Source organism: Garra rufa, chromosome 23, assembly GCF_049309525.1.
Source record: "Garra rufa chromosome 23, GarRuf1.0, whole genome shotgun sequence".
In the NCBI taxonomy this organism is placed as follows: domain Eukaryota; kingdom Metazoa; phylum Chordata; class Actinopteri; order Cypriniformes; family Cyprinidae; genus Garra; species Garra rufa.
The window spans coordinates 7,103,578-7,126,667 of record NC_133383.1 but is presented as its reverse complement, the minus strand read 5'-3'; the positions used below and the strand labels follow the sequence as shown (position 1 = coordinate 7,126,667).

Genomic DNA, 23,090 nt, shown 5'->3' with positions numbered 1-23,090 from the left:
GTCCCAAAAGAAAAAGAATTAAATAAAATAATGGGAGGAAAAAAAACTGAACAAAATTAGGAAATATTTTGGTGATGAAATTAAGTCTAGTCTTATAAGATGTTTTTATTTACATTGTGACATTTTATCTTAAAAATAAAGCACGTTTAATTTCTAATTCTCATTCTGATAATGCATAAATCTTTTAAACTATGTTAAATATATATGAAAAAGTATTATTTAACTTCAAAAAAATTTTATACCTTTGAGCATTTGTTGTACTAGGCAATTTTGAAATAGATATGAAGAATATATATGATTTTATTTACAGTACATCAGTGAACAGTTTATTTTACTTACTGTACATCAGCGAAATTCCAAAAATACCAAAAAGAAATTAATTAATTAATTAATTAATTAATTAATTAATTAATTTAAAAAGTGTGTGTGTGTGTGTGTGTGTGTGTGTGTGTATATATATATATATATATATATATATATATATATATATATGACAATTTAATCTTTTTTTGTTGCATTATCATAATTTAATTTGCTTAATTTTGAATTTTTTAAAAATATACATTACCCCAGTCAAAAGATTTTTTTAAAAGAAGTCTCTTCTGCTCACCAAGCCTGCATTCATTTGATCCAAAGTACAACAAAAACAGTAACATTTTGAAATATTTTTACTATTTAAAATAACTTTTTTCTATCTGAATATATTTTAAAAAGTAATTTATTCCTGTGATCAACGCTAAATTTTCAGCATCATTACTCCAGTCTTCAGTGTCACATGATCCTTCAGAAATCATTCTAATATTCTGATTTGCTGCTCAAGAAACATTAATTATTTTTATCAATATTTAAAACAGTTGAGTACATTTTTTCAGGATTCTTTGATGAATAGAAAGATCTGAATATCAACATTTATCTGAAATAAAATTCTGTTGTAACATTATACACCATACGGAATCAGTATCATTTTGTTTAAAAAAATTATAGAAATTAAAACTTTTATTTAGCAAGGATGCTGTAAATTGAGCAAAAGTGATGATAAAAACATATATAATGTTACAAAAGATTTGTATTTCAGATAAATGCTGTATATAGCAATTCTACTGAGCTTTTTTCAACATAATAATAATAATAATAATAATAATAATCAGAAAATCAGAATATTAGGATGTTTCTGAAGGATCATGTGACTGGAGTAATGATGCTAAAAAATCTGTTTTAAAATCACAGGAATAAATTACATTTTAAAGTATATTTAAATAGAAAACAGTTATTTTTAAGTAAAATATGTGACCCTGGACCACAAAACCAGTCATAAGGTTAAATTTTACAAAACTGAGATATATACATCATATGAAAGCTCAATAAGTAAGCTTTCTATTGATGTATGGTTTGTTAGGATAGGACATTATTTGGCCGAGATACATCTATTTGAAAATCTGGAATCTGAGGGTGCAAAAAATCAAAATACTGAGAAAATCACCTTTAAAGTTGTCCAAATTGAGCTCTTAACAATGCATATTACTCATCAAAAATTACATTTTGATAGGTTTACAGTAGGAATTTTACAAAAAATCTTAATGTAACATGATCTTTACTTAATTTCCTAATGATTTTTGACATAAAAGAAAAATCAATAATTTTGACCCATACTATGTATTTTTGGCTATTGCTACAAATATACCCCAGCGACTTAAGACTGGTTTTGTGGCCCAGGGTCACATATAGTAAAAATGTTTCAAAATTTTGCTGTACTTTGGATCAAATAAATGCAGGCTTGGTGAGACGTGACTGGTAGTGAATATATCAAATGAATTCAAATAAATACATGGTAGCATTTATTGTACTAGTGCTGATTGAAATAAAAAAAAATGTATAAGCATTTAAGTAATACTGCTAGGCTAAACCAGTCCCATGTTAAAGTCACATTGAAGCTGCTTCTTGTTTTAAGAATCAAGTTCTGGAATAAGTTATTAGGCTAAAGTAAGTGTGAAATCATACTTCCTGTTGACAATTTAGTTGTTACAGTTGATGAATCATATTGACACTATAGCCATCTCATTGAGTCTTTTTTTATCCACAGACGCCCATGAAGAAGACCAAAGAACTGATCGGTGATGCTGGTGTGACTTTCTCTAACGCTGTAAGTGCTCAGCCATGATTCAAAGAGCTTTTAATTGATCTGATCAAATATCACAAGTTGCTCCTTTCCTCTTGAGTTTAGTTTACTGCCACCCCTCTGTGCTGTCCCAGTCGCAGCAGCATCCTCACCGGCAAATATCAACACAATCATTTGGTCCGAAATAACTCCATCTCTGGGAACTGCAGCAGTGCGCTGTGGCAGAAGGAGGCAGAGCCTTTGGCCTTTCCTGTTTACCTCAATAAGCTGCGCTACCAGACCTTCTACGGCGGGAAATACCTGAATCAGGTCAGCTTTTGAACAGCCTGGCGCTCTATGCACTATCACTGGGCTATTTGCATGGTGTTCGTTTTTCTACAATGATATCAGAAGCTCTGCACAACGTGTTTAAATATTTGCAGTCTTTCAAATATTTGAAGAGTTCTAGGGGGACCTTATTATGGGTTTGAGAAGCTTGAAATACTGCTTACGTTTATGTTCGTTTTTTGTTACTTCCCTGTTCTGGTTATCTCAAAAATTTAATTAAATTTCATTTCATTTCATTTAATATTTTTTTTAAGATTTAATTTTATTTATTAATTTATTGCAAATGCGATCATGTATGAAATATTACAACGTTTGTTCTATTCGACCGTCAGTGCCCTGTCATAAAAAATAATATTGCAATGCAAAAGTATTCATACCCCTTCATTTTTTTTCACGTTTTGTTTTGTTGCGGCATTGTTAAACTGCTTTAAATTAGTTTTTCAATCAATTTACACTCCATACACCATAATAATAACAAAGCAAAAACCAGATTTCAAATTTTACAATTCATATTCATACCTCAGTACATAGCTGAAGCACCTTTACAGCCTCAAGTCTTTTTGGGTATGATGTGACAAGCTTTGCACATCTGCATTTGGCAATTATCTGACATTCTTTGCCTCACCTTTTCACCTCTCAAGCTCTGTCAGCTTGGATGGGGGCTGGCAGACATTTTCTAGAGTCCTAGTTGTTCCAATCGTCTTCCATTATGGATAATGCTTCTGTGAACCTTCAATGCAGCAGAATTTTTTCTGAACTCTTCCCTAGATCATTGCCTTAACGCAAGTCTGTCACTGAGCTCTACAGGCAGTTATCTTGACCTCAGGACTTGGTTTGTGCTATGATATGCATTTTCAGCTGTTAGACCTTTTCTGAGAGGTGTGTGCCTTTCTAAATCATACTCATTCAAATTAATTTGCCACAGTTTAACTCCACTCGAAGTGTAGTAACATCTAGAAGCAATATAAATGCTCCTGAGCTAAATTTCGAGTGTCCCAGAAAAGGGTATGAATACTTATGCAACAGGATCTTTTCAGTTTTTTATTTTTAATAAATTTGCACAAATGTTAAAAACCTATTTTATGCTTTGCCATTATGGAGTAGGGAGTGTAGATTGATGTGGGGGAAAAAGTAATTTAAAGTAGTTTAACATAAGGCATGTGAAAAAAATGAAGGGGTATGAATAATTTCGCAAGGCACTGTATATGTTTATTTAATATATAATATATAATAATATTATTAATTATAATATAATAACAATAACATATTTGGGTGCACACATGTAATTTGTTTGCATCATTTTAATGAGAATTTGGACTTTAAAGGCACTTAATTGTAATGATAAAATAATAAAATAAAATGTATTTTTGTATCCCCCCCCCCATTTTAAGTATTTATTTATTTATTTTCTTATTACCATGATACAATACATCTTTAAATGACAGCTGGTTGATGAAAATATGCATAATTGTAATAAAAAAATAATGTTGCAATGCAAATACTGTCCAGTTTTTCACTAAAGCATGTCCAGGTATTTATTTATTTATTTATATATTTGCAATCAAAATAATATATATTTTTAACATATTTTGGTGCACACATGTAATGTTTTGCATCATTTTATTGAGAACTGGGAGACTAAAGGCACTTAATTTTAATGATAATATAATATAATAAAATAAAATGTATTTTTACAATTTTCTTTTTCTTTTTTTCATTTATTTATTTATTTATTTATTTTCTTATTACCATGATACAATACATTTTTTAAAACATTTTTTGTACAGCAAATGCAATCATGTATGAAATATAATATCTATATTTTTTGCATTATAGTAATGACAGCTGGTTGGTGAAAATGTGCTTAATTGTCGTAAAAAATAATGTTGCAATGCAAAAAATCTCCAGTTTTTGACTAAACCATGTTCAGGTGTATATTTATTTATTTATTTGCAAACTAAATAATATGTATTTTTAACATATTTTGGTGCATGCATGTAATTTCTTTGGATTATTTTAATTAGAATTGGGAGATTAAAGGCACTTAATTATAAGGATAAAACAATAATTAAGATTTTTATTATTATTATTTTTTTTATTAATTGTCATAAAAAAATGTAATTGCAATGCAAAAAAATATCCAGTTGTTTACTAAAACATATCCAGGTATTTATTTGCAATCTAAATAATGTATTTTTAAGATTTTTTTTTTTTCATTTTATTTATTTATTTATTTTCTTATTACATGATACATTTTTAAAACTTTTTTTTTTTTTACAGCAAATGCAATCATGTATGAAATATAATATCTATATTTTTGCATTATAGTAATGACAACTGTGCTTAATGTTGCAATTTAAAAAAAAAATCCTGTTTTTCACTAAAACATGTCCAGGTGTATATTTATTTATTTGCAATATAAGTAATATATATATATTTTTTTTTTACATATTTTGGTGCACACATTTAATTTTTTGCATCATTTTAATGAGAATTGAGAGATTAAAGGCACTTAACTCTAAGGATAAAATAACAAAATAAAATAAAATGTATTTTTAAAAATGTTTTCATTTTATTTATTTATGTATTTATTTATTTTCTTATTACCATGATACATTTTTCAAAAAATTTTTCAACAAATGCAATCATAAAAATGCAAAAAAGTATCAATAAAACATGTCCAGGTGTATATTTTTTTTATTGATTGATTAGCAATCTAAGTAATATATATTTAACATATTTTGATTGCACACATGTAATTTTTTTTGCATCATTTTAATGAGAATAGGGAGATTAAAGTCACTTAATTTTCATAGGAAAAAAGTCACACTGCAGAAAGCCTTAAAATAGCCTTAATTTCATCAACAAAATATATTTTCTTGATTTTCAAAACATGTAAAAATATATATATATATATTTTTGGAATAAGACATCAAATATAACTCTGGTGTTCTGGTTCTTGACTGATTTGATGAGATTCTCCCAGTCACAGTTTTTCCTCATCTTACATAAATCCCTCTCTGTGTCCTCAGTATGGAAGTAAAGACGCAGGCGGTGTGGCACATGTGCCTCCTGGCTGGGACCAATGGCACGCACTGGTAAGTCATGAACAGATGCATTATTCCAACACTACCACTACTTTCCTTCTACATTCAGATCAGAAAGGAAAAGTTGTATGTGCTGCAATTTATTCTATACTTCCTTATCTTAAAGTGTCAATCACCTATAGACAAGCATTCATGCAGAACACATGGTTTAGTATGATCATGTGATGTGCTTGCATTACAACTTGCATCTAGTTTTTAACCATTTACTTTCTCTCTCACTGGTTTCAGGGCAGATATTATATTTTGTAATATTATCTAACAGTCTTTTGGTTTTATTTGTGTATCCACAGGTGGGAAACTCTAAATACTACAATTACACACTGTCTGTGAATGGAAAAGAGGAAAAACATGGAGACAACTATGAGAAGGACTATCTCACAGACCTGGTTGTAAGTTTTTAATGCTTTTAAGTGTAGAGTCAACATTAAAACAGGATTTGTAACCCATTTGGGAATAAGGAAAGTAAATAGAGTAGTTTGACTTCAAGTTAGAACATGTCACATTAAATCAAACATTAATTTTTAGAGGCGTCAACAGATCATTTTTGCAGTTATTTACTTCCTGGTAATAGTGCTACATCACCTGCTAAACTTGTTTTACGTTGCAAATGCTTCAGTTAACACCATGTGGTTGCCAAATAATATCGCCACTGGCTGTTTTAGAACAAGATAGAAGCTGTTGACCTCATGACTGACTGGGAAGCCACATAGTTTCATTCTGTGTAACTCGCACGTCAGACTGTCCAAGCTGCAGTGTGTCATGCGACTTCTGTGGGATGCATGACTCGACTGCTTGATACGGCCTGCAACATTGTTTTATTGCTAGCTGACACTAAAATCTGGGCTGCAATCTTGCGTCACTAACGGCCGCTTTGTTATTATTTAACTAAGGGCAGGTGTCCCGGAAACAGATTAACAATAGTCCTAAATTAAACTACACTCACAATTGCTGGTTTTCCATAGATAAGCTCTTTCAGTCTAGGGCTGTGTAGCAGAGCTATTCTAGTATCATTGAGACACTTGAGAGATTTTTATTTTTTGTATTATTATTTTTTGCTTTTATGTTCTCAATTTTCGATTTCTTTTTTCTTTTTTCTTTTTTTTTTTAATGAAGTTTAGTTTTAATTTTTTTTTTTTTTTATAATTAGTTATTGGTTTATTTTAATATTTTATTTATTTATTAAATGTGATCCTGGACCAAAAATCCAATCATAAGGTTACATTTTTTGAAACTGAGATTTATATATCTGAATAAATAAGCTTTTCATTGATGTATGGTGTGTTACGATTTGACAATATTTGCCCGAGATGCAACTATCTGAAAATATGGAATCTAAGGGGGCAAAAAAATCCAAATGTTGAGAAAATCACCCTTAAAGTTTTTAACAATGCATCTTACTAATCAAAATTTAGGTTTTAATATATATACGGTAGGAACTGTACAAAATATCTTCATGTTGTTTACGTAATATCCTAATGATTTTTGGCATGAAAGGAAAATCGATAATTTTGACCCATACAATCTATTTTTGGCTATTGCTACCAATATACCAATGCTACTTAAAGGAGTAGTTCAATTCCAGTTTTTTGTGGAAAACACTTCAGGATTTCTCTCCATATAATGCACTTCTATGGTGCCCCCGAGTTTGAACTTCCAAAATGCAGTTTAAATGCAGCTTCAAAGGGCTCTAAATGATCCCAGTCGAGAAAGAATGGTCTTATCTAGTGAAATGATCAGGTATTTTCCAAAGAAATTTGAATTTATATCCGTTTTAACCTCAAATGTTCATCTTGTCTAGCTCTGCGTGAACTCTGTGTATTCCGGATTACTGTATACTAAGTGTTTACAAAGTGAACGTAAAAGTCAAACACCCTATAAAAAAAAAGTAAAACAGCAGTGTAGGACGATTTCAAAGTTGGAAATGAGAAAATGAGATGGGAGTTTTTCGACATAACCTAACTGTATTGACCAGGATCACACAGAGTATGCAAGCGCATTGCAGAGCTAGACAAGACGAGCATTTGCGGTTAAAAAGTATGTAAATTGTACATTTAAAAAAAAAAAAAAACGACTAATCATTTTGCTAGATAAGACCCTTCTTCCTCGGCTGGGATCGTTTAGAGCCCTTTGAAACTGCATTTTGGAAGTTCAAACTCGGGGGCACCATAGAAGTCCACTATATGGAGAGAAATCCTGAAATGTTTTCCTCAAAAAACATAATTTCTTTACGACTGAAGAAAGAAAGACATGAACATCTTGGATGACAAGGGGGTGACTCCTTTAAGACTGGTTTTGTGGTCCAGGGTAACAAATTATTTTGTTTTATTTATTTATTAAATTGTATGTTAATTTGTATAAATTTATATATTAATCCACTTTTTTTGAGCCATTTTTTTTTTCAATTCTTACGGTCCAATAGTAATGTGATCCAGTGTCAAGCTGCATGACATACCAGACAATCCAGTTTGTTTGCATGTTCGCAACTTTTTAAAAATATATCTCGCATGAAAAACAAGTGGTTAATATCTTAAATAAAATCTGTGTTGACTCTAGTTGAACCGGTCGCTTCATTTTCTGGAGGAGCGGAGCCCCAGTCACCCATTCTTCATGATGTTGTGTCCGCCGTCTCCTCATTCGCCGTGGACGGCCGCCCCTCAGTATCAGCAGTCCTTCAGCGACGTCAAAGCACCACGAAACGGCAGCTTCAACATGCCTGGAAAGGTTCAGCTTTCAGTTTTATCCTTTTAATGACAGATTATGAGGAAGTACCGCTGGTGTAAACAATTGTTGAGTTTGGTTGGATTTAGCAAGATTGGCTTTACACAGTATTTTAAACTTCAAGACAACAAATGTAAAGTAATATCCAAAAATGTTTATATAAAATAACATTTTAAGAATATTTCTAGTAATAGTTTTTATATAACTTCATTAAGGTATGTTCAATTTTATATAAGCATTAGTTTGCATCTTTCAGCAGACATTTTTCTTAAAATATCTCACAGCAGATAAAGACTTTTTGCATCTTTAATATTATTGATGGTGATTGCTGTATTTTTATTTTTTTAAATAGAGCAAATTAAAAAAAATGTGTTTTTAGATGTTTAATAGGTAAAATATAATTTATTGTGTGGTTTTAAATTTAAACAATGAGTACAAAATTAGTAACATATAACAAAATGTGACTTTAACAATTAATGTTTTTTTTTTTTTTTTTTTGTATTTTAGATTAGATTAGATTAGATTAGATTCAACTTTATTGTCATTACACATGTACAAGTACAGGGCAACGAAATGCAGTTTAGGTCTAACCAGGAGTGCAATAAGCAGCAAGTGCAGGATAAAGGTATAATTTATAAGTTATAAGTGCACTTATAGGAGATATGTACAGGGAGATGCTAGGGATAATATTTACAGATGAAGTACTGTGAGCATATTTTACAGATGATAATTAACTACAATCAGAATGTATAAATAGATGAACACAATATACAGGTTGCTATTAACTATAATATAAATTGCAGGTAGATTTGAACATAATATACAGGTTGCTGTTTACTAAAGCAGAATTTACAAATAGACATGTATAGATATAGATTTACCACAGATTTACAATATGTATTTGTGCAAAGGAAATGTGCATTTACAAATGGGTATGTACAGTGTAGTGCAATGAATATTAAGTAGTGCAATGGTAATGGGGAGAGTGTAGGGTGTGTGAGGGGGCAGAGGTGTCAGTGGGGGGCAGAGTTCAATAAGAAAACAGTTTGTGGGCGGGATGAGAGGAATCCTTAAGAATGCTGCGTGCTCGACGCAGACAGTGCTTCTTCTGGATGTCCTCAATGGTTGGTAGTGGACTCCTTATGATGCGTTGGGCAGTTTTCACCACCCGCTGCAGTGCCTTACGCTCCGCAACAGAGCAGCTTCCGTACCAGACTGTGACACAGTTTGTAAGGATGCTTTCTATCGTGCAGCGATAGAAGTTCACCAGGATGGCTGAGGACAGCTGGTTCTTCTGAAGTGTTCTCAAGAAGAACAGGCTCTGGTGAGCCTTCTTGACCAGGCTGGTCAAGAAGGCTCTAACTATTTTAAAAATAGGTTATAAGTTATGTATTTTAAAGAGAATACACACACACACGTGTATATATTATTTTTTAAATATATAATAAATGCATAATATTACGAAATTTTCCCAAACTTTGTAATTTAAATATTTAATATTTTTAATATAATATACTACCAGTCATCAAAAATTTTTGAGCAGTAAGATTTTTTTGTTTTTCAAAAAAGTCTCATCTGCTCAACAATCCTGCATTTATTTGATCCAAAGTACATGAAATATTTTAGCTATTTAATATAAATGTTTTCTATTTTAATACATTTTCAAATGTGACCCTGGACCACAAAACCAGTCATAAGGTTAAATTTTACAAAACTGAGATGTATATATAATATGAAAGCTCAGTAAATAAGCTTTCTATTGATGTATAGTTTATTAGTATAGGACAATATTTGGCCGAGATACATCTATTTGAAAATCTGGAATCTGAGGGTGCAAAAAAATCAAAATCCTGAGAAAATCACCTTTAAAGTTGTCCAAATTAGGTTCTTAACAATGCATATTACTAATCAAAAAATAAATTTTGATATATTTACAGTAGGAATTTTACAAAAAATCTTCATGGAACATGATCTTTACTTAATTTCCTAATGATTTTTGGCATAAAAGAAAAATCAATAATTTTGACCCATGCAATGTATTTTTGACTATTGCTACAAACATACCCCAGCGACTTAAGACTGGTTTTGTCGTCCAGGGTCACAAATGTAGTTTATTCCTGTGATCAAATCTAAATTTTCTGCATCATTACTCCAGTCTTCAGTGTCACATGATCCTTCAGAAATCCTTCTGATATGCTGATTTGCTGTTCAAGAATATTTTTTATTATCAATAATCAAAACAGTTGAGTATTTTTTCAGGATTCTTTGCAGAATAGAAAGATCCAAAGATCAGCATTTATCTGAAATAAAACACTTGTGTAACATTATACACTATACCATTCAAAAACTTGGAGTCAGAATCCTTTTTTAAGATGCTTTAAATTGATCAAAGTGATGATACAGATATTTATAATATTACAGTAGATTTCTATATCAGATAAATGCTGTTCTTCTAAAATTTCTATTAATCAAAGAAACCTGAAAAAAATCTACTCAGCTGTATTCAACATAATAATAAATGTTTTTAAGCAGTAAATCAGAATATTAGAATGATTTCCGAAGGATCATGTGACTGGAGTAATGATGCTAAAAATTCAGTATTGAAATCACAGAAATAAATGACATTTAAAAATATATTCAAATAGAAAACAGTTGTTTTAAATGGCAAAAATATATTTTTGCTGTACTTGGTGAGCAGAAGACACTTCTATAAAAAATACTAAAACTCTTACTGTTCAAAAAACTTTTGACTGTGAGTGTATTTTGGGGATTGTTGCATTTTGTTTTTGTTTTTTCTTTAGATAAAAAGAAGCATGTTTTTTTTTACTTTTTAAAATGTATAATTTTAATTAAGTTTTTTTTGTGTTTTGAGATTTTTCTTAAGTTTTGCCTTAATACTGGCCATTGAGTGTTAATAAGTGTAAACAATGAATACTATATTAATAATTTAGATATATTTTTATAATATATCTAATACATACATACATACACACACACACACACACACACACTCACACACATACACACTTAATGCATAATAGTAAAAAATTCTAATTGTTTTTAAAAATATATCTAAATTATTAATATAGTATTCATTGTTTACACTTATTAACACTCAATGGCCAGTATTAAGGCAAAACTTAAGAAAAATCTCAAAACACAAAAAAAACTTATATATATATGTATATGTGTGTGTGTGTGTGTGTGTGTGTGTGTGTGTGTGTGTGTGTGTATGTGTGTATGTATGTATATTTTAGATAATATTTTAATGAATTAATTAATTTAGCATTATATGTTGCCCGTTTTGTTTAATATGTATTTTTGTATGTAATTATATTTTAACCTTAGCATGCCGTTTCTCTACTTTTAGGACAAACATTGGTTACTGCGTCAGCCTGCGAATCCAATGCCAAACAGCTCCATTGAGTACCTTGACAATGCTTACCGCAGGAGGTATGCAATAAACATTTTATATAAAGTTTTATCAAATAAATCTTTTTATTGAGATATGTGTATTTAATATCTGTGATAGGTGGCAGACGCTGGTGTCAGTGGATGACATGGTGGAGCAGCTGATTAAGAAACTGGATTCAATAAAGGAGTTGAACAACACATACATCTTCTACACGTCTGATCATGGCTATCACACCGGTGCGTCCTCAGTCTCTACTGTTTTATTGACCTGCTGTTATCTGACTTTATGACACCATTTTTTTTAATCAATTACAGGCCAGTTCTCATTGCCTATTGACAAGAGACAACTGTACGAGTTTGATATCCGTGTCCCGCTCTTAGTTCGAGGTCCAGGAATCAAAGCCAAGCAAACACTTCAGGTTAGATGTCTGAATTACTTATTTGTGACCCTGGACCACAAAATCAGTTTTAAAGGTCCCATATTGTCAAAATTGAAAATTTCCTGGCTTTTTTCATGATAACTGAGGTCTAGGGGCTATGTAACTACCATATGAGTTTCAAAACAGTCAATCCACAGTAAACTGCACACAGACTGCTTAAAGTAGCTGTTCATTTTCACGAGCCGCTGTGACTTCCGTACAGATGTGACGTCCGATCGACTCAGTCACCGCCTTCAGTCACCACCCCAGCACCAATCACGTCCCACCCTCCTTTTGTCAAACCCAGACAATATCGTGTCCATAACATTGCTAAGCAACAACAACACGAAAACAAGTCAAGAAAACCCTGTTCAGTCGATAGATGTCGAAACTACATCATTGCACAGGCTTCAAAACAACGTGAATATAGGAGACCAGAGGCACGTCAACTTCAGCCTCTTTCACACAGCGATTCCGGTAAATACACTGATAATGTGTCCCATGATTTGTTCCGGAGTTGTTTAATTTGGTTAATTCACAGTTATTTTCCGGAATCTGTGCATGCTTTACACACAACCCATAAAGACATGTGACGTTTGGATGTGAGATGTAATCCGACGCGTACGTTTCACTAAACTGAAACTAACCTGAACAAACTGTGGTTCAGCACTGATAGTGAGGAGCTGGCTCTGCCTGATCGCGGCTTCATTCCACTTTGCACGTATTTTTTTGTCGTGAAGAGTCGCAGGGTAATGTGCATCATCACTACAACACTGCCTTTATGGTTCTGGCTTTTGTTCACACGGCGCTCTTTCCCGTAATTTTCCAGAATCAGCGCGCATTGTGAAAGGGGCTTTACTAAAGCAACAGTTATGTAGCTTACTGCATTCGGTGTTTGAAAAAGAAAAAACATTAATGATCATTCTGAAATATCGTTTGAGTATCAGCAAGCTAGGCTCTCTCTATGGCTGTGGGCTAGGCTACAGCATACATGACCGTAGTTACCTGTGATTGGCCTGGCTGTGCGTCACTCAGAAAACAACAGGCCAATCAGAAGAGAGGCTCATGAATATTAATTAGATGGGCCAAAATCGACCTGTTTTTGACAGAGCTCCTAAAAAAGGAGCTGTAAAAATATATTGAGATGGATTTTGGCACTTATACCGCAAATATAAATTCTTAAGGACAGCAACAACTAAAATAAACCTCCAGAAATGTGTACAATATGGGACCTTTAAGCAGCACAGGTATATTTGTAGCAATAGGCAAAAATTAATTGTATGGGTTAAAATGATCGATTTTTCTTTTATGCCAAAAATCATTAGGATATTAAGTAAAGATCATGTTCCGTGAAGATATTTTGTAAATTTCCTACCATAAATATATCAAAACCTAATTTTTGATTAGTAATATGCATTGCTAAGAACTTCATTTGGACAACTTTATAGGTGATTTTCTCAGTATTTAGATTTTTTTGCACCCTCAGATTCCAGATTTTCAAATAGTTGTATCTTGGACAAATATTGTCCTATCCTAACAAACCATACATCAACAGAAAGCTTATTTATTCAGCTCAATTAAAAAAAAGACCCTTATGACTGGTTTTGTGGTGCAAGGTCACAGCTACTGAACAATATGTCTAAATATTGCTATGTGTAAACATTTTCTATGTCCACTAGTCTCCAGTGCTGAATATAGATCTTTCTATGACTATCCTGGACATCGCAGGAGTAAATCTCTCCACTGTCAACATGGACGGACAGTCTTTCCTGCCACAGATGGTAAGTGTGTCATGATTTTCACTTCCTGTTTCACTACTACTACTAATACTTCTGTAAATGAAATATTTTAATGCTGTTTGAACTGTTTCACACTTTTCACTACAGGATCTACCACAGTGTAGCATTATGTCATACACAAATGTATATTTTTGTAAGAAATTAATATTTTTATTTATCAATGATGCATTAAATTGATCAAAAGTGACAGTAAAGACATTTAAAATGCAAACAAAAAAATTATGTTTCGAATAAATACTGTTCTTTCTACTATTTAAAAAATGTATTATGGTTTCCAAAAAATATTAAACATCTCAGATTTCTGAAGGATCATGTGACACTGAAGACTGGAGTAATGATGCTAAAAGTTCAGCTTTGCACCACAGGATTAAATTACATTTTAAAATATAGTCAAATATAAATCAGTTATTTTGAATTGAAATAATATTTCACAATATTACAGTTTTCACTCTATTTTTGATCAAATAAATGCAGCCTTGGTGAGCGGAAGAGACTTGTTTCAGATAAAAGCACCAGACAAATGCATTGAAAGCATATGAAACATTAAAAATCACTCACTTATATTGGTAGTTGCTGCTCTATTTGCATAAAGTAAAAAAAAAAACACATTTTAAATAAATGTTTCTTGAACAGCAAATCAGCATATTATAATGATTTCTAAAGGATCATGTGACACTGGAGTAATGATGCTGGAAATGTATCTTTATGTGAATTAATTGATGTGAATTCTCACAGCAAAGATTGTCTAATAATTTGACATTGAAAAAAAGTCTTTGTGTCTTTTCTCTTCTAATGTTCTCATAAAGGCACCATCCTTGCGTAACGGCACAGAAAGGCCCTTCTTTCTGGTTGAGTACACCGGTGAGGGACATTCCTCTGAAGATCCCAGCTGCCCCAAACTCGGCCCTGGACTAGCTGTAAGTGTTTCAAGAATCATATACTACACTCTTTAAAGCTTCTTTATTGGCATTGACGATTCCTTGAAAAGAACCTTTAACATCCATGGAATTATTCAATTGCACAAAAATGTTTCTTCACACTAAGAAAAAAAGAGGCTCTTTTAAAGGGATAGTTCACACAAAAATTAAAATTGTGTCATTAATTACTCACCCACAATTCCCCCCAAACACGTAGGACCTTTATACATCCTACATACAAAGTTAAAAGTCAAAGTTCTACAAGAATAAAGTCGAAATGCTTAAGAATAAAGTCGAAATACTACAAAAATAAAGTCTGAGAGCTTTCTGACCCTCCATAGACACTACAACAGAAATATTGTCAAAATGCTACGAGAAAAAAGTCTAAATACTACGTGAATAAAGTCGAGATACTACAAGAATAAAGTCGAAATTCTACGAAATACAAAGTCGAAAGGACGATGTACTTGGAGAATAAAGTCGAAGTACTACGAGAAGAAAGTCGAAATACTATGAGTATATAGTAGGGGTGGGCGAAATGACCTTAATTTAATATCACGGTGTTTTTTATCTTTTGAACGGTGACGGTATAAAATCACGGCATTACTTTTTTTTTGGTACATTTTGGGAGGAGTAGCCTGTCCTGTCCCTTTAGTATGTGAATAAAGTTAATATTTTTATAATATAATAAGTAAATGGTAGGTATCCTTATCAAAAAGAGACATGGGAGAGTATTATGCATTCTCAGCATATTTATTTAGCAAAAAACCTAAAGATCTTACCTAACAGTGTACAACAAAACAAAAATAAATTTTTATTGAAATTTCATTTCTGCAATATTTAAAACCTTTAAATAACTGGGGGAAATCAACCCCAAAAAAATTTCGTCTGAGATTTTTGCACGTTAAATAAAAATACAGGTTATGTTAATCGAGTTTACACACTGCCTCTGAAACTTTCGTCCGTCATAGAAAAATTCGGATCGTGTTTGATTTTCTGCATTTTCGCATCCATAATAAGCATTTTGATAAGGATGGCAAATAGGAGAAAACTAAAAAAAAAACGCATACGAAAACCGGGCTCAGTGTACAATGACCTTTAGATTTGAATGATCACGGGTCGAAAGTAAAGAAAGATGGCAAAAATAGACTGGAGGACTTGCTGCAATCTTGTACTCACTGACAAATATCTATTATAAGATGTGCTGCTCCCTTCACACAGAGTGTGCGTTATCGCAAAATCGAAAGTAAAAGTAAACAGCGCGAGCTCTCGTTTAAAAGCGATTTCTATACCCTGCATATTGAAAGTGCGAAAATTATATACAATATTCAAATATTTGTGGGTGCGCCGATAAGAAAAAAATATGGAGCTCAACTAAATGTCGCGCCAATTTTGTGATCGGCTATGTAGTGTGGGGCTCGGGTCGGGTGGGCCAAGCTTCTGATTGGGTGGCCGTGGAGCTGATAAGGAACTATAGAACTAAGAGCATTCTAGAAAGAGCTTTGTGATTGGATGGAAATTTCAAGCATCATGCAAGGACATGCAACTGATATAAATATTGGTTGGACGTTTAGGGGGGAGTATGAGGGAGTATTTGGCCGCTATTCGCAGAGAATTTAGTAACATCAATGATTCTAATAAGCTCAGGCCGGTTGCGTTCGCAATACACACCACACACTGGCTAAAGTTCAAAAAGTGAAAAAGCATAATAGGACCCCTTTAAGGTTGAACCACTGATGTCACATGGACTATTTAAACAATGTCCTTGCTATGTTTTTTGGCCTTGAACATGCTAGTTGTGTTGCCGTTAATGCAGGATCAGAAAGCTCTTGAATCTCATCAAATATATTTTAATTTGTGTTCTAAAGATGAACAAATGTCTTACGGGTTTGGGACAACGTGAGGTTGAATAATTAATGACAGAATTAAAATTTTGGGTGAACTGTTGCTTTAAGAACTCTGCATTAAAAGGTTCTTTGTGGAAACAGGAATGGTTCTTCTATGTTCCCTTCAACCTGATTTGTGACCCTGGACCACAAAACCTGTCTTAAGTCGCTGGGGTATATTTGTAGCAATAGCCAAAAATACATTGCATGGGTCAAAATTTTTGATTTTTCTTTTATGCCAAAAATCATTAAGAAATTAAGTAAAGTTCATGTTCCATGAAGATTTTTTGTAAAATTCCTACTGTAAACATATCAAAATGTAATTTTTGATTTGTAATATGCATGGTTAAGTACTTAATTTGGACAACTTTAAAGGTGATTTTTTTTGCATCCTCAGATTTCTGATTTCAAATAGATGTATCTCGGCCAAATATTGTCCTATCCTAATAAACCATACATCAATAGAAAGCTTATTTATTGAGCCTTCATATGATCTATAAATCTCAGTTTTGTCAAATTTAACCTTATGACTGGTTTTGTGGTCCAGGGTCACATTTCTTATAATAACAAGTGACATCTTCTCTTTCTTCTAGGAATGCTTCCCAGACTGCGTTTGCGAAGACGCCTTTAACAACACGTACGCCTGCGTCAGAACTCTGAAGGATGCAAACCTGCAGTACTGCGAGTTTGCCGATGACGAGGTGAGCGCATGTCAGTCAGGTGAGCATTTGTGGACCAAACTTTATGCTGAACCTCAATAAACTTCTTCTGTGATCTCCTGCAGTCGTTTGTCGAGGTGTACAACCTGACGTCAGATCCTCATCAGATGGAGAACATTGTGAAGAAGGTCGATCCTACGCTTTTGCAGATGATGAACCAAAGGCTGATCAAGCTGCAGTCCTGCACGGGCGACAGCTGTCGAAACATCAAATAATACTGTGCCAGAAGACGGGCCGGACCCCAGCCCTGCTCCGAAAACCCATCTCTAGCAGTGAACGCCAAGTTGGGTAATGTGAAGACGTATTAGGGTGTTCACTTGCACAAATCTCTCCTTAAATTCTTAAAGAGAGAAATCACATCCTGTCAGTATTTATTCACACTTATGTTGTTCTTTTTATTGTACAATAAAACTTGACAGAGAAAGTCAGGTTCGGGTGACATTAGGGTGTGTAGATATTTACAGAATTGCGATATTTGCCATAAACTCTCCCTTTAATTCTGATCTGGGAAGTCATGCACACTTCCCTCCTTAAAATGTGAATGTGTCTACTGCGTGATTCTTGTTCAGATGCTGTCATACAGCTACGTGAACAGTTTCTAAGGGCTTGAACCAGTTCAACTGGAGGATTTCTTGTCGTCAGGCTTTGCCTTAATTCCTAATTGTTTTCAGCACTTTTATGATAAATGAATGCTCAAACCAAATCTTGTCATGTTTGGCTAAATATACTATCATCGAAACAGTCACCCATGCAGTTTAAGTGTTTTTTTTTTTCTGTTTGACCTTTATTCTTGATTATGCATGGTTGTTTTATTTAGATTTTTTCATACTGTGAATTAAACCTTATGTATGCCTAACTGCAAATGTTAATGTGCCACAGTGGAAATCATCTTCTTGATGTTATTTTAAAATGATAAAGGGAAAGGTCTAATATTTAAGGGAATTTTGCAAATTTTGATTTTAATCTAAATTATGAGTGTGCCTTTTTTCGCACTAAAGCAAAGTGTTTTTGCCTTTGTATGATACAAATGTTTAATTTTGATTAATCAATAAATTTATGGAAAAAAGAGGTAGTGTGTCCACTTGATGCAAATTTTTGTCCTTGCGGATTTTAATATTTATTTTAATGTACGGTTCTGATTAAAACTCATTTAGACTGATTAAGAAACTGAGCTTGATGAACTTTATAGAACATACAGTTGAGGTCAAAAGTTTACACCCCCTTTCAGAATCTGCGAAATGTTCATTATTTTACCAAGATAAGAGGGATCATACAAAATGCATGTTATTGTTTATTTAGTACTGACCTGAATAAGATAATTCACATAAAAGATATTAACATATAGTCAACAAGAGAAAATAATAGTTGAGTTTATAAAAATGAAGGGTAAATTTAACCTATTTTGTCTTCTGGGAGTAACATGTAAGTATCTTATGTAGCTTTTGAAGGGCAGCACTAAATGAAAAAGCTATGCTATTTAGGCAAAATAAGAAAAATGTACACATCTCCATTCTGTTCAAAAGTTTTCACCCCCAGCTCTTAATGCATCATTTTTCCTTCTGGAGCATCAGTGAGCGTTTGAACCTTCTGTAATAGTTGCATATAGTTGAGTCCCTCAGTTGTCCTCAGTGTGAAAAGATGGATCTCAAAATCATACAGTCCTTGGTTTCAAATACACAAAAATGCTGGAAAACCAAAAAATTTGTGGGACCTGAAGGATTTTTCTGAAGAACAACAGGCAGTTCAGGACAAGCAGCTTATGAACTAAACAAAAAATTATTTTCTCTTGTGGACTATATGTAAACATCTTTTATGTGAAATATCTTATTCAGGTCAGTACTAAATAAACAATAACATGCATTTTGTATGATCCCTCTTATTTTGGTAAAATAATTAACATTTTCAGATTCTGAATGGGGGATGTAAACTTTTGACCCCCAACTGTAGATAATATTCTTAGTATATAGTTATATTTATTGCTCATTGAATTAATCAAAGTGATTTCAATCCTTGTTAAGTCACTTTATAAAATACCTAATGTCAAATAAATGTAACATAAAAATGCATAATTCACTGCTTTTTGAGTGAAATAATATATATATATATTACCAACAAAAACTCAATATTTGCAATATTTATTCTCTGGGATTTATTTCCGGGGCATTTTATATAATAATCTTTTGTAATTAGAATGACCTTATTACATGTATTTGTGTGGTCTTTTATGTTAAATACTCAATCAATTGAATCAATCAGGCATTTTCTTCACCTCTGACTAGCCATTGCATTAACAGAAACATGGTCAGTTTTTATTCAATTATATATTTCTTATATTTCATGTTAATCGTGACAACTTTTTTGCTCATTTTGTGGGCTTTTTTGCACCAAACCCCTATTAATTTCCAACCTTGGCATGAAGTAATAAATATTTTGATCTTTACAAATACACACAGTGTAAGACATTTTCACATCACCACTGTGTGAATATTTTTACTAATGATATTTCAGATTTAAATTCATTTTCACTTACTGGAGAGTGTAAAACATCAAAATAAAGAAATTACATAAGCTTTTTACAACACATGGCCTTACAGATATTTATAGACTACTTTTTCTTCTACAGTCTGCACTTCGATTTTAACAGGGCATTTGTAGAAATGCGACAGCAGTTCCTCTGAGTAACCGATGAGAAAGTAGAATTTGGACGGTAAGAGTTTCTGTATCATCACTGCACAGATGACCAGGAGGTTTCCTCTGCGTTTGATCACCAGCTCATCCGCTAAACAGTTGTGAAACGTGCCGTACATAAAGCGTCTGATGAAGACGTCCTCCACTACGCGCTCTGCCGCTCCATCTTCACCCTGAAGATTACCTACGGGATGGAGAAAAGAGTGTTATTTATGCAGGTACTTGAACCCATATAGTGTCAGTAATGTTGTCAATCCAACAGGTTTAAGAGAGGGGATGTAACACAAAGATGATATTCGTGACCAGTGTTGGTGTTAGTTACTCAAAACAGTAATATATTACATATTACATATTACTCTCAAAAATAGTAATGCCTTACTTTACTTTATTACTCCCTGGAGAAAGTAACTAGTTATATTACTAGTTATATTACTAGTTACATTTTTTTTCTTACACAAAAAACTGTTATTCTTAACAAAAAAGCATGACCTACTGCGTGCATCCAGTGCATACGCGATCTCATAAAGCTCTTATAACACAATGGATATTATGCACAATTAATCTTTCATAAAGGTCTACGTGTGTTGTGATTCGTAAGCACGCAATATTCAGCACTGTTCAAAACTTTTGAGCAGTGAGTGAATTCTATCTTAAACACCATTGATTGGCGATGCGTTCCAAAACTCAGCAGATGGCTACATTGCTCATGCTGCAAACAAGTTTTAAATCGAAACTGCCTATTCTTGCTCTTACTAATCATATATGTTGTTCTTGCTGCTTTTGTGCAATAGATGAATAACATTTTTTTTTTTTTTTGATATTTTATGTTTAGATATTTCTATATTGCGGGAGTCCCGCGAATCATTTTATTTTCCCGCATCCCGCACACACACACACACACACACACACACACGAGTCTCTACCCGCCCGCACCAGCACACGCACTTGTCCATCAAGTTTTGTCCCGCGCCGCACTCTGTTGCGTTGGGTCCCGCGGGTTTGCAGGTCTCTATTTGCAAGTGCCGCTCTGCTGCTAGCTGCCGGGTGTCGACCAATCGGTGATGGTAATTTAATGATACCTCGTGCCAAACCCAGACCAATCACTGTTCCATTCACGCCCCCCTCCCCTTCCCTTCTGTTCTCTGTGTTGTCGTGTGCCTTGTGTGTGATGAAGGTGCTACTGGCAAATGTAACGCAAGTAACTAGCTCGGGAAAACTGTAATAATATTACAATTTTCAGACGAGTAATGCCTTACACTACTAGTTACTGAAAAAAGTAATATTATTACAGTAACGTTACTTTGTAACGCGTTACACCCAACACTGTTCGTGACTTACTGGTGTGTTGTGAGAGCCAGCCCTTCCTGTGCCCGATGTCATGAGGGTGATACGCCTGCTCATAAGTCACTGGCTTGTCTCCTTTACCCACTCGAATACGGGCTGCACGGTTCTGTTAGAGAGAAGACAGATCCTCTGGGTTAAAAGTGCTGATACTGATTTTCCTGATACTGTCCCTGGTGAAAAAAAACTGCTAAAACCAGCCTAGGCTGGTTGGCTCGTTTTAGCTGGTCAGCAGGCTGGTTTTAGAGGGGTATTGGCCACTTTTCCAGCCTGGCCAGGCTGATCTTAGCTGGCCACGCTGGGAGACCAGCTAAAACCAGCTACTTCCAGCTTAAACCAGCTAAGACCAGCCAACCAGCTTAGGTTGGTTTTAGCTGTTTTTTTTTCAGCCAGGGTAGGCAGTCAAATCTGTCCTTCCCCCATATAATATTCCATAGTAAAATAGTAAGTAGGTGAGTGAGCAAATAAATAAATAATAAATATATAAATAATTTTTCGTACTTTTTCTCATTTTGTTTTAGCATATGTACCCTACTACACTATATTATATAAAAATAAAGATAGAATAAATTAAATGTGCTTGGATAAACAAGATGCACAAAAGTCACATTATAAACTGAAACACTGGAGTTCACATACCTTCAGACAAGCTGCAGTGCAGTGAATGTTCCTGAAAAATGCCGCAGAGTTTAACTGGCTGCTCACAATCTATGAAATAGAGAATATTTGATAAATGACATTTGCTTACTAATTATTCCATCTGAATCGTGCTTTCCATCCCACATTACATTCAGTACCATTATCCAGTATCTATCTTTCTATATATATCATACCGCTTCTACATCAGTTACATAAGATATGGTAAATCATGTCTTTTAGAAACGCGTTATTAGTTGAAATGGGAAAAAAAAAATTTTTAAATCTTACCGACAAGAGTTTTGTCTGTCTGACCAAGGACGTCGCCATGTTTTCGCTCATATACTGCACACGGCTTTCAGCTGTCTAGAGCGCATTACTGCCACCTGCCGCACTGGAATTATATAGCGTGTAATGGGTTTCAAATATTTTTCTATAGGCCTACACTGTATTACCAAAAGTATTGGGACACCCCCTTCAAATGAACAGGTTTGACTACTTTAGTCATTAGAGTACAAATCTTAATGTTTAATCATATAATGATATTCTAGGGAATTGTGTGCTTTTAATTTTATAGCAACGGTTTGGACATGACCCCTTTCTATTCTAACATGACAATGCATCTGTGTAGAAGGCAAAGTTTAAAATGAAATGATTGATTCAGTCAGTGTGGAAGAAGTTGGCTGGTCTGCAGAAAGCCAAGTCCTAATCCCACTTAAACACCTCTGGTGTGACTTTAAATGCAGACCTTGAGCCAAAAACTCTTCACCAAACACAAATGACTTGTACATATAGGTACACTCTAAAAAAATGCTGGGTTGTTTTAACCCAACATTGGGTTAAATATGGACTAACACAGCTGTAAAAAAAATTAACCCAACAGTTGGGTTAGTCCATATTTGACCCAACGTTGGGTTAAAACAACCCAGCATTTTGAGTGTACAGTCATTTTAGACACTTCTAAAACTGTTGCAACAGAGATAGATGAATACATGAATCATGT

At 33.4% G+C, this 23,090-nt stretch overlaps 2 protein-coding genes across 2 annotated transcripts; one reads left to right on the top strand and one right to left on the bottom strand.

Moving 5' to 3' along the window:
* The first annotated feature begins 2,085 nt into the window (after window positions 1–2,085).
* Window positions 2,086–18,490, top strand: gnsb (glucosamine (N-acetyl)-6-sulfatase (Sanfilippo disease IIID), b). The gene is made up of 12 exons (XM_073829390.1): window positions 2,086–2,140; window positions 2,222–2,425; window positions 5,476–5,541; window positions 5,841–5,939; window positions 8,104–8,271; window positions 11,639–11,721; window positions 11,801–11,919; window positions 11,998–12,101; window positions 13,781–13,882; window positions 14,707–14,817; window positions 17,297–17,404; window positions 17,488–18,490. The coding sequence occupies exons 1-12, from the start codon at window positions 2,087–2,089 to the stop codon at window positions 17,635–17,637; spliced, it is 1,368 nt and encodes a 455-aa protein (XP_073685491.1). The 5' UTR covers window position 2,086; the 3' UTR covers window positions 17,638–18,490.
* A 1,057-nt stretch (window positions 18,491–19,547) lies between these two features.
* Window positions 19,548–22,442, bottom strand: mrps24 (mitochondrial ribosomal protein S24). The gene is made up of 4 exons (XM_073829391.1): window positions 22,379–22,442; window positions 22,091–22,159; window positions 21,449–21,560; window positions 19,548–20,294 (listed from the first exon to the last, which is right to left on the bottom strand). The coding sequence occupies exons 1-4, from the start codon at window positions 22,427–22,429 to the stop codon at window positions 20,011–20,013; spliced, it is 516 nt and encodes a 171-aa protein (XP_073685492.1). The 5' UTR covers window positions 22,430–22,442; the 3' UTR covers window positions 19,548–20,010.
* Between the last annotated feature and the right edge of the window lie 648 nt (window positions 22,443–23,090).

Coding starts and splice junctions, on each gene's coding strand:
- gnsb (XM_073829390.1), top strand. CDS start 2,087: ATGAAGAAGACCAAAGAACTGATCGGTGATGCTGGTGTGACTTTCTCT. Junction 13,883..14,706: donor AGTCTTTCCTGCCACAGATG/GTAAGTGTGTCA, acceptor GTTCTCATAAAG/GCACCATCCTTGCGTAACGG. Junction 14,818..17,296: donor AACTCGGCCCTGGACTAGCT/GTAAGTGTTTCA, acceptor TCTTTCTTCTAG/GAATGCTTCCCAGACTGCGT.
- mrps24 (XM_073829391.1), bottom strand. CDS start 22,429: ATGAGCGAAAACATGGCGACGTCCTTGGTCAGACAGACAAAACTCTTG. Junction 22,160..22,378: donor GACAGACAAAACTCTTGTCG/GTAAGATTTAAA, acceptor TCTATTTCATAG/ATTGTGAGCAGCCAGTTAAA. Junction 20,295..21,448: donor CTGGCTCTCACAACACACCA/GTAAGTCACGAA, acceptor TCCATCCCGTAG/GTAATCTTCAGGGTGAAGAT.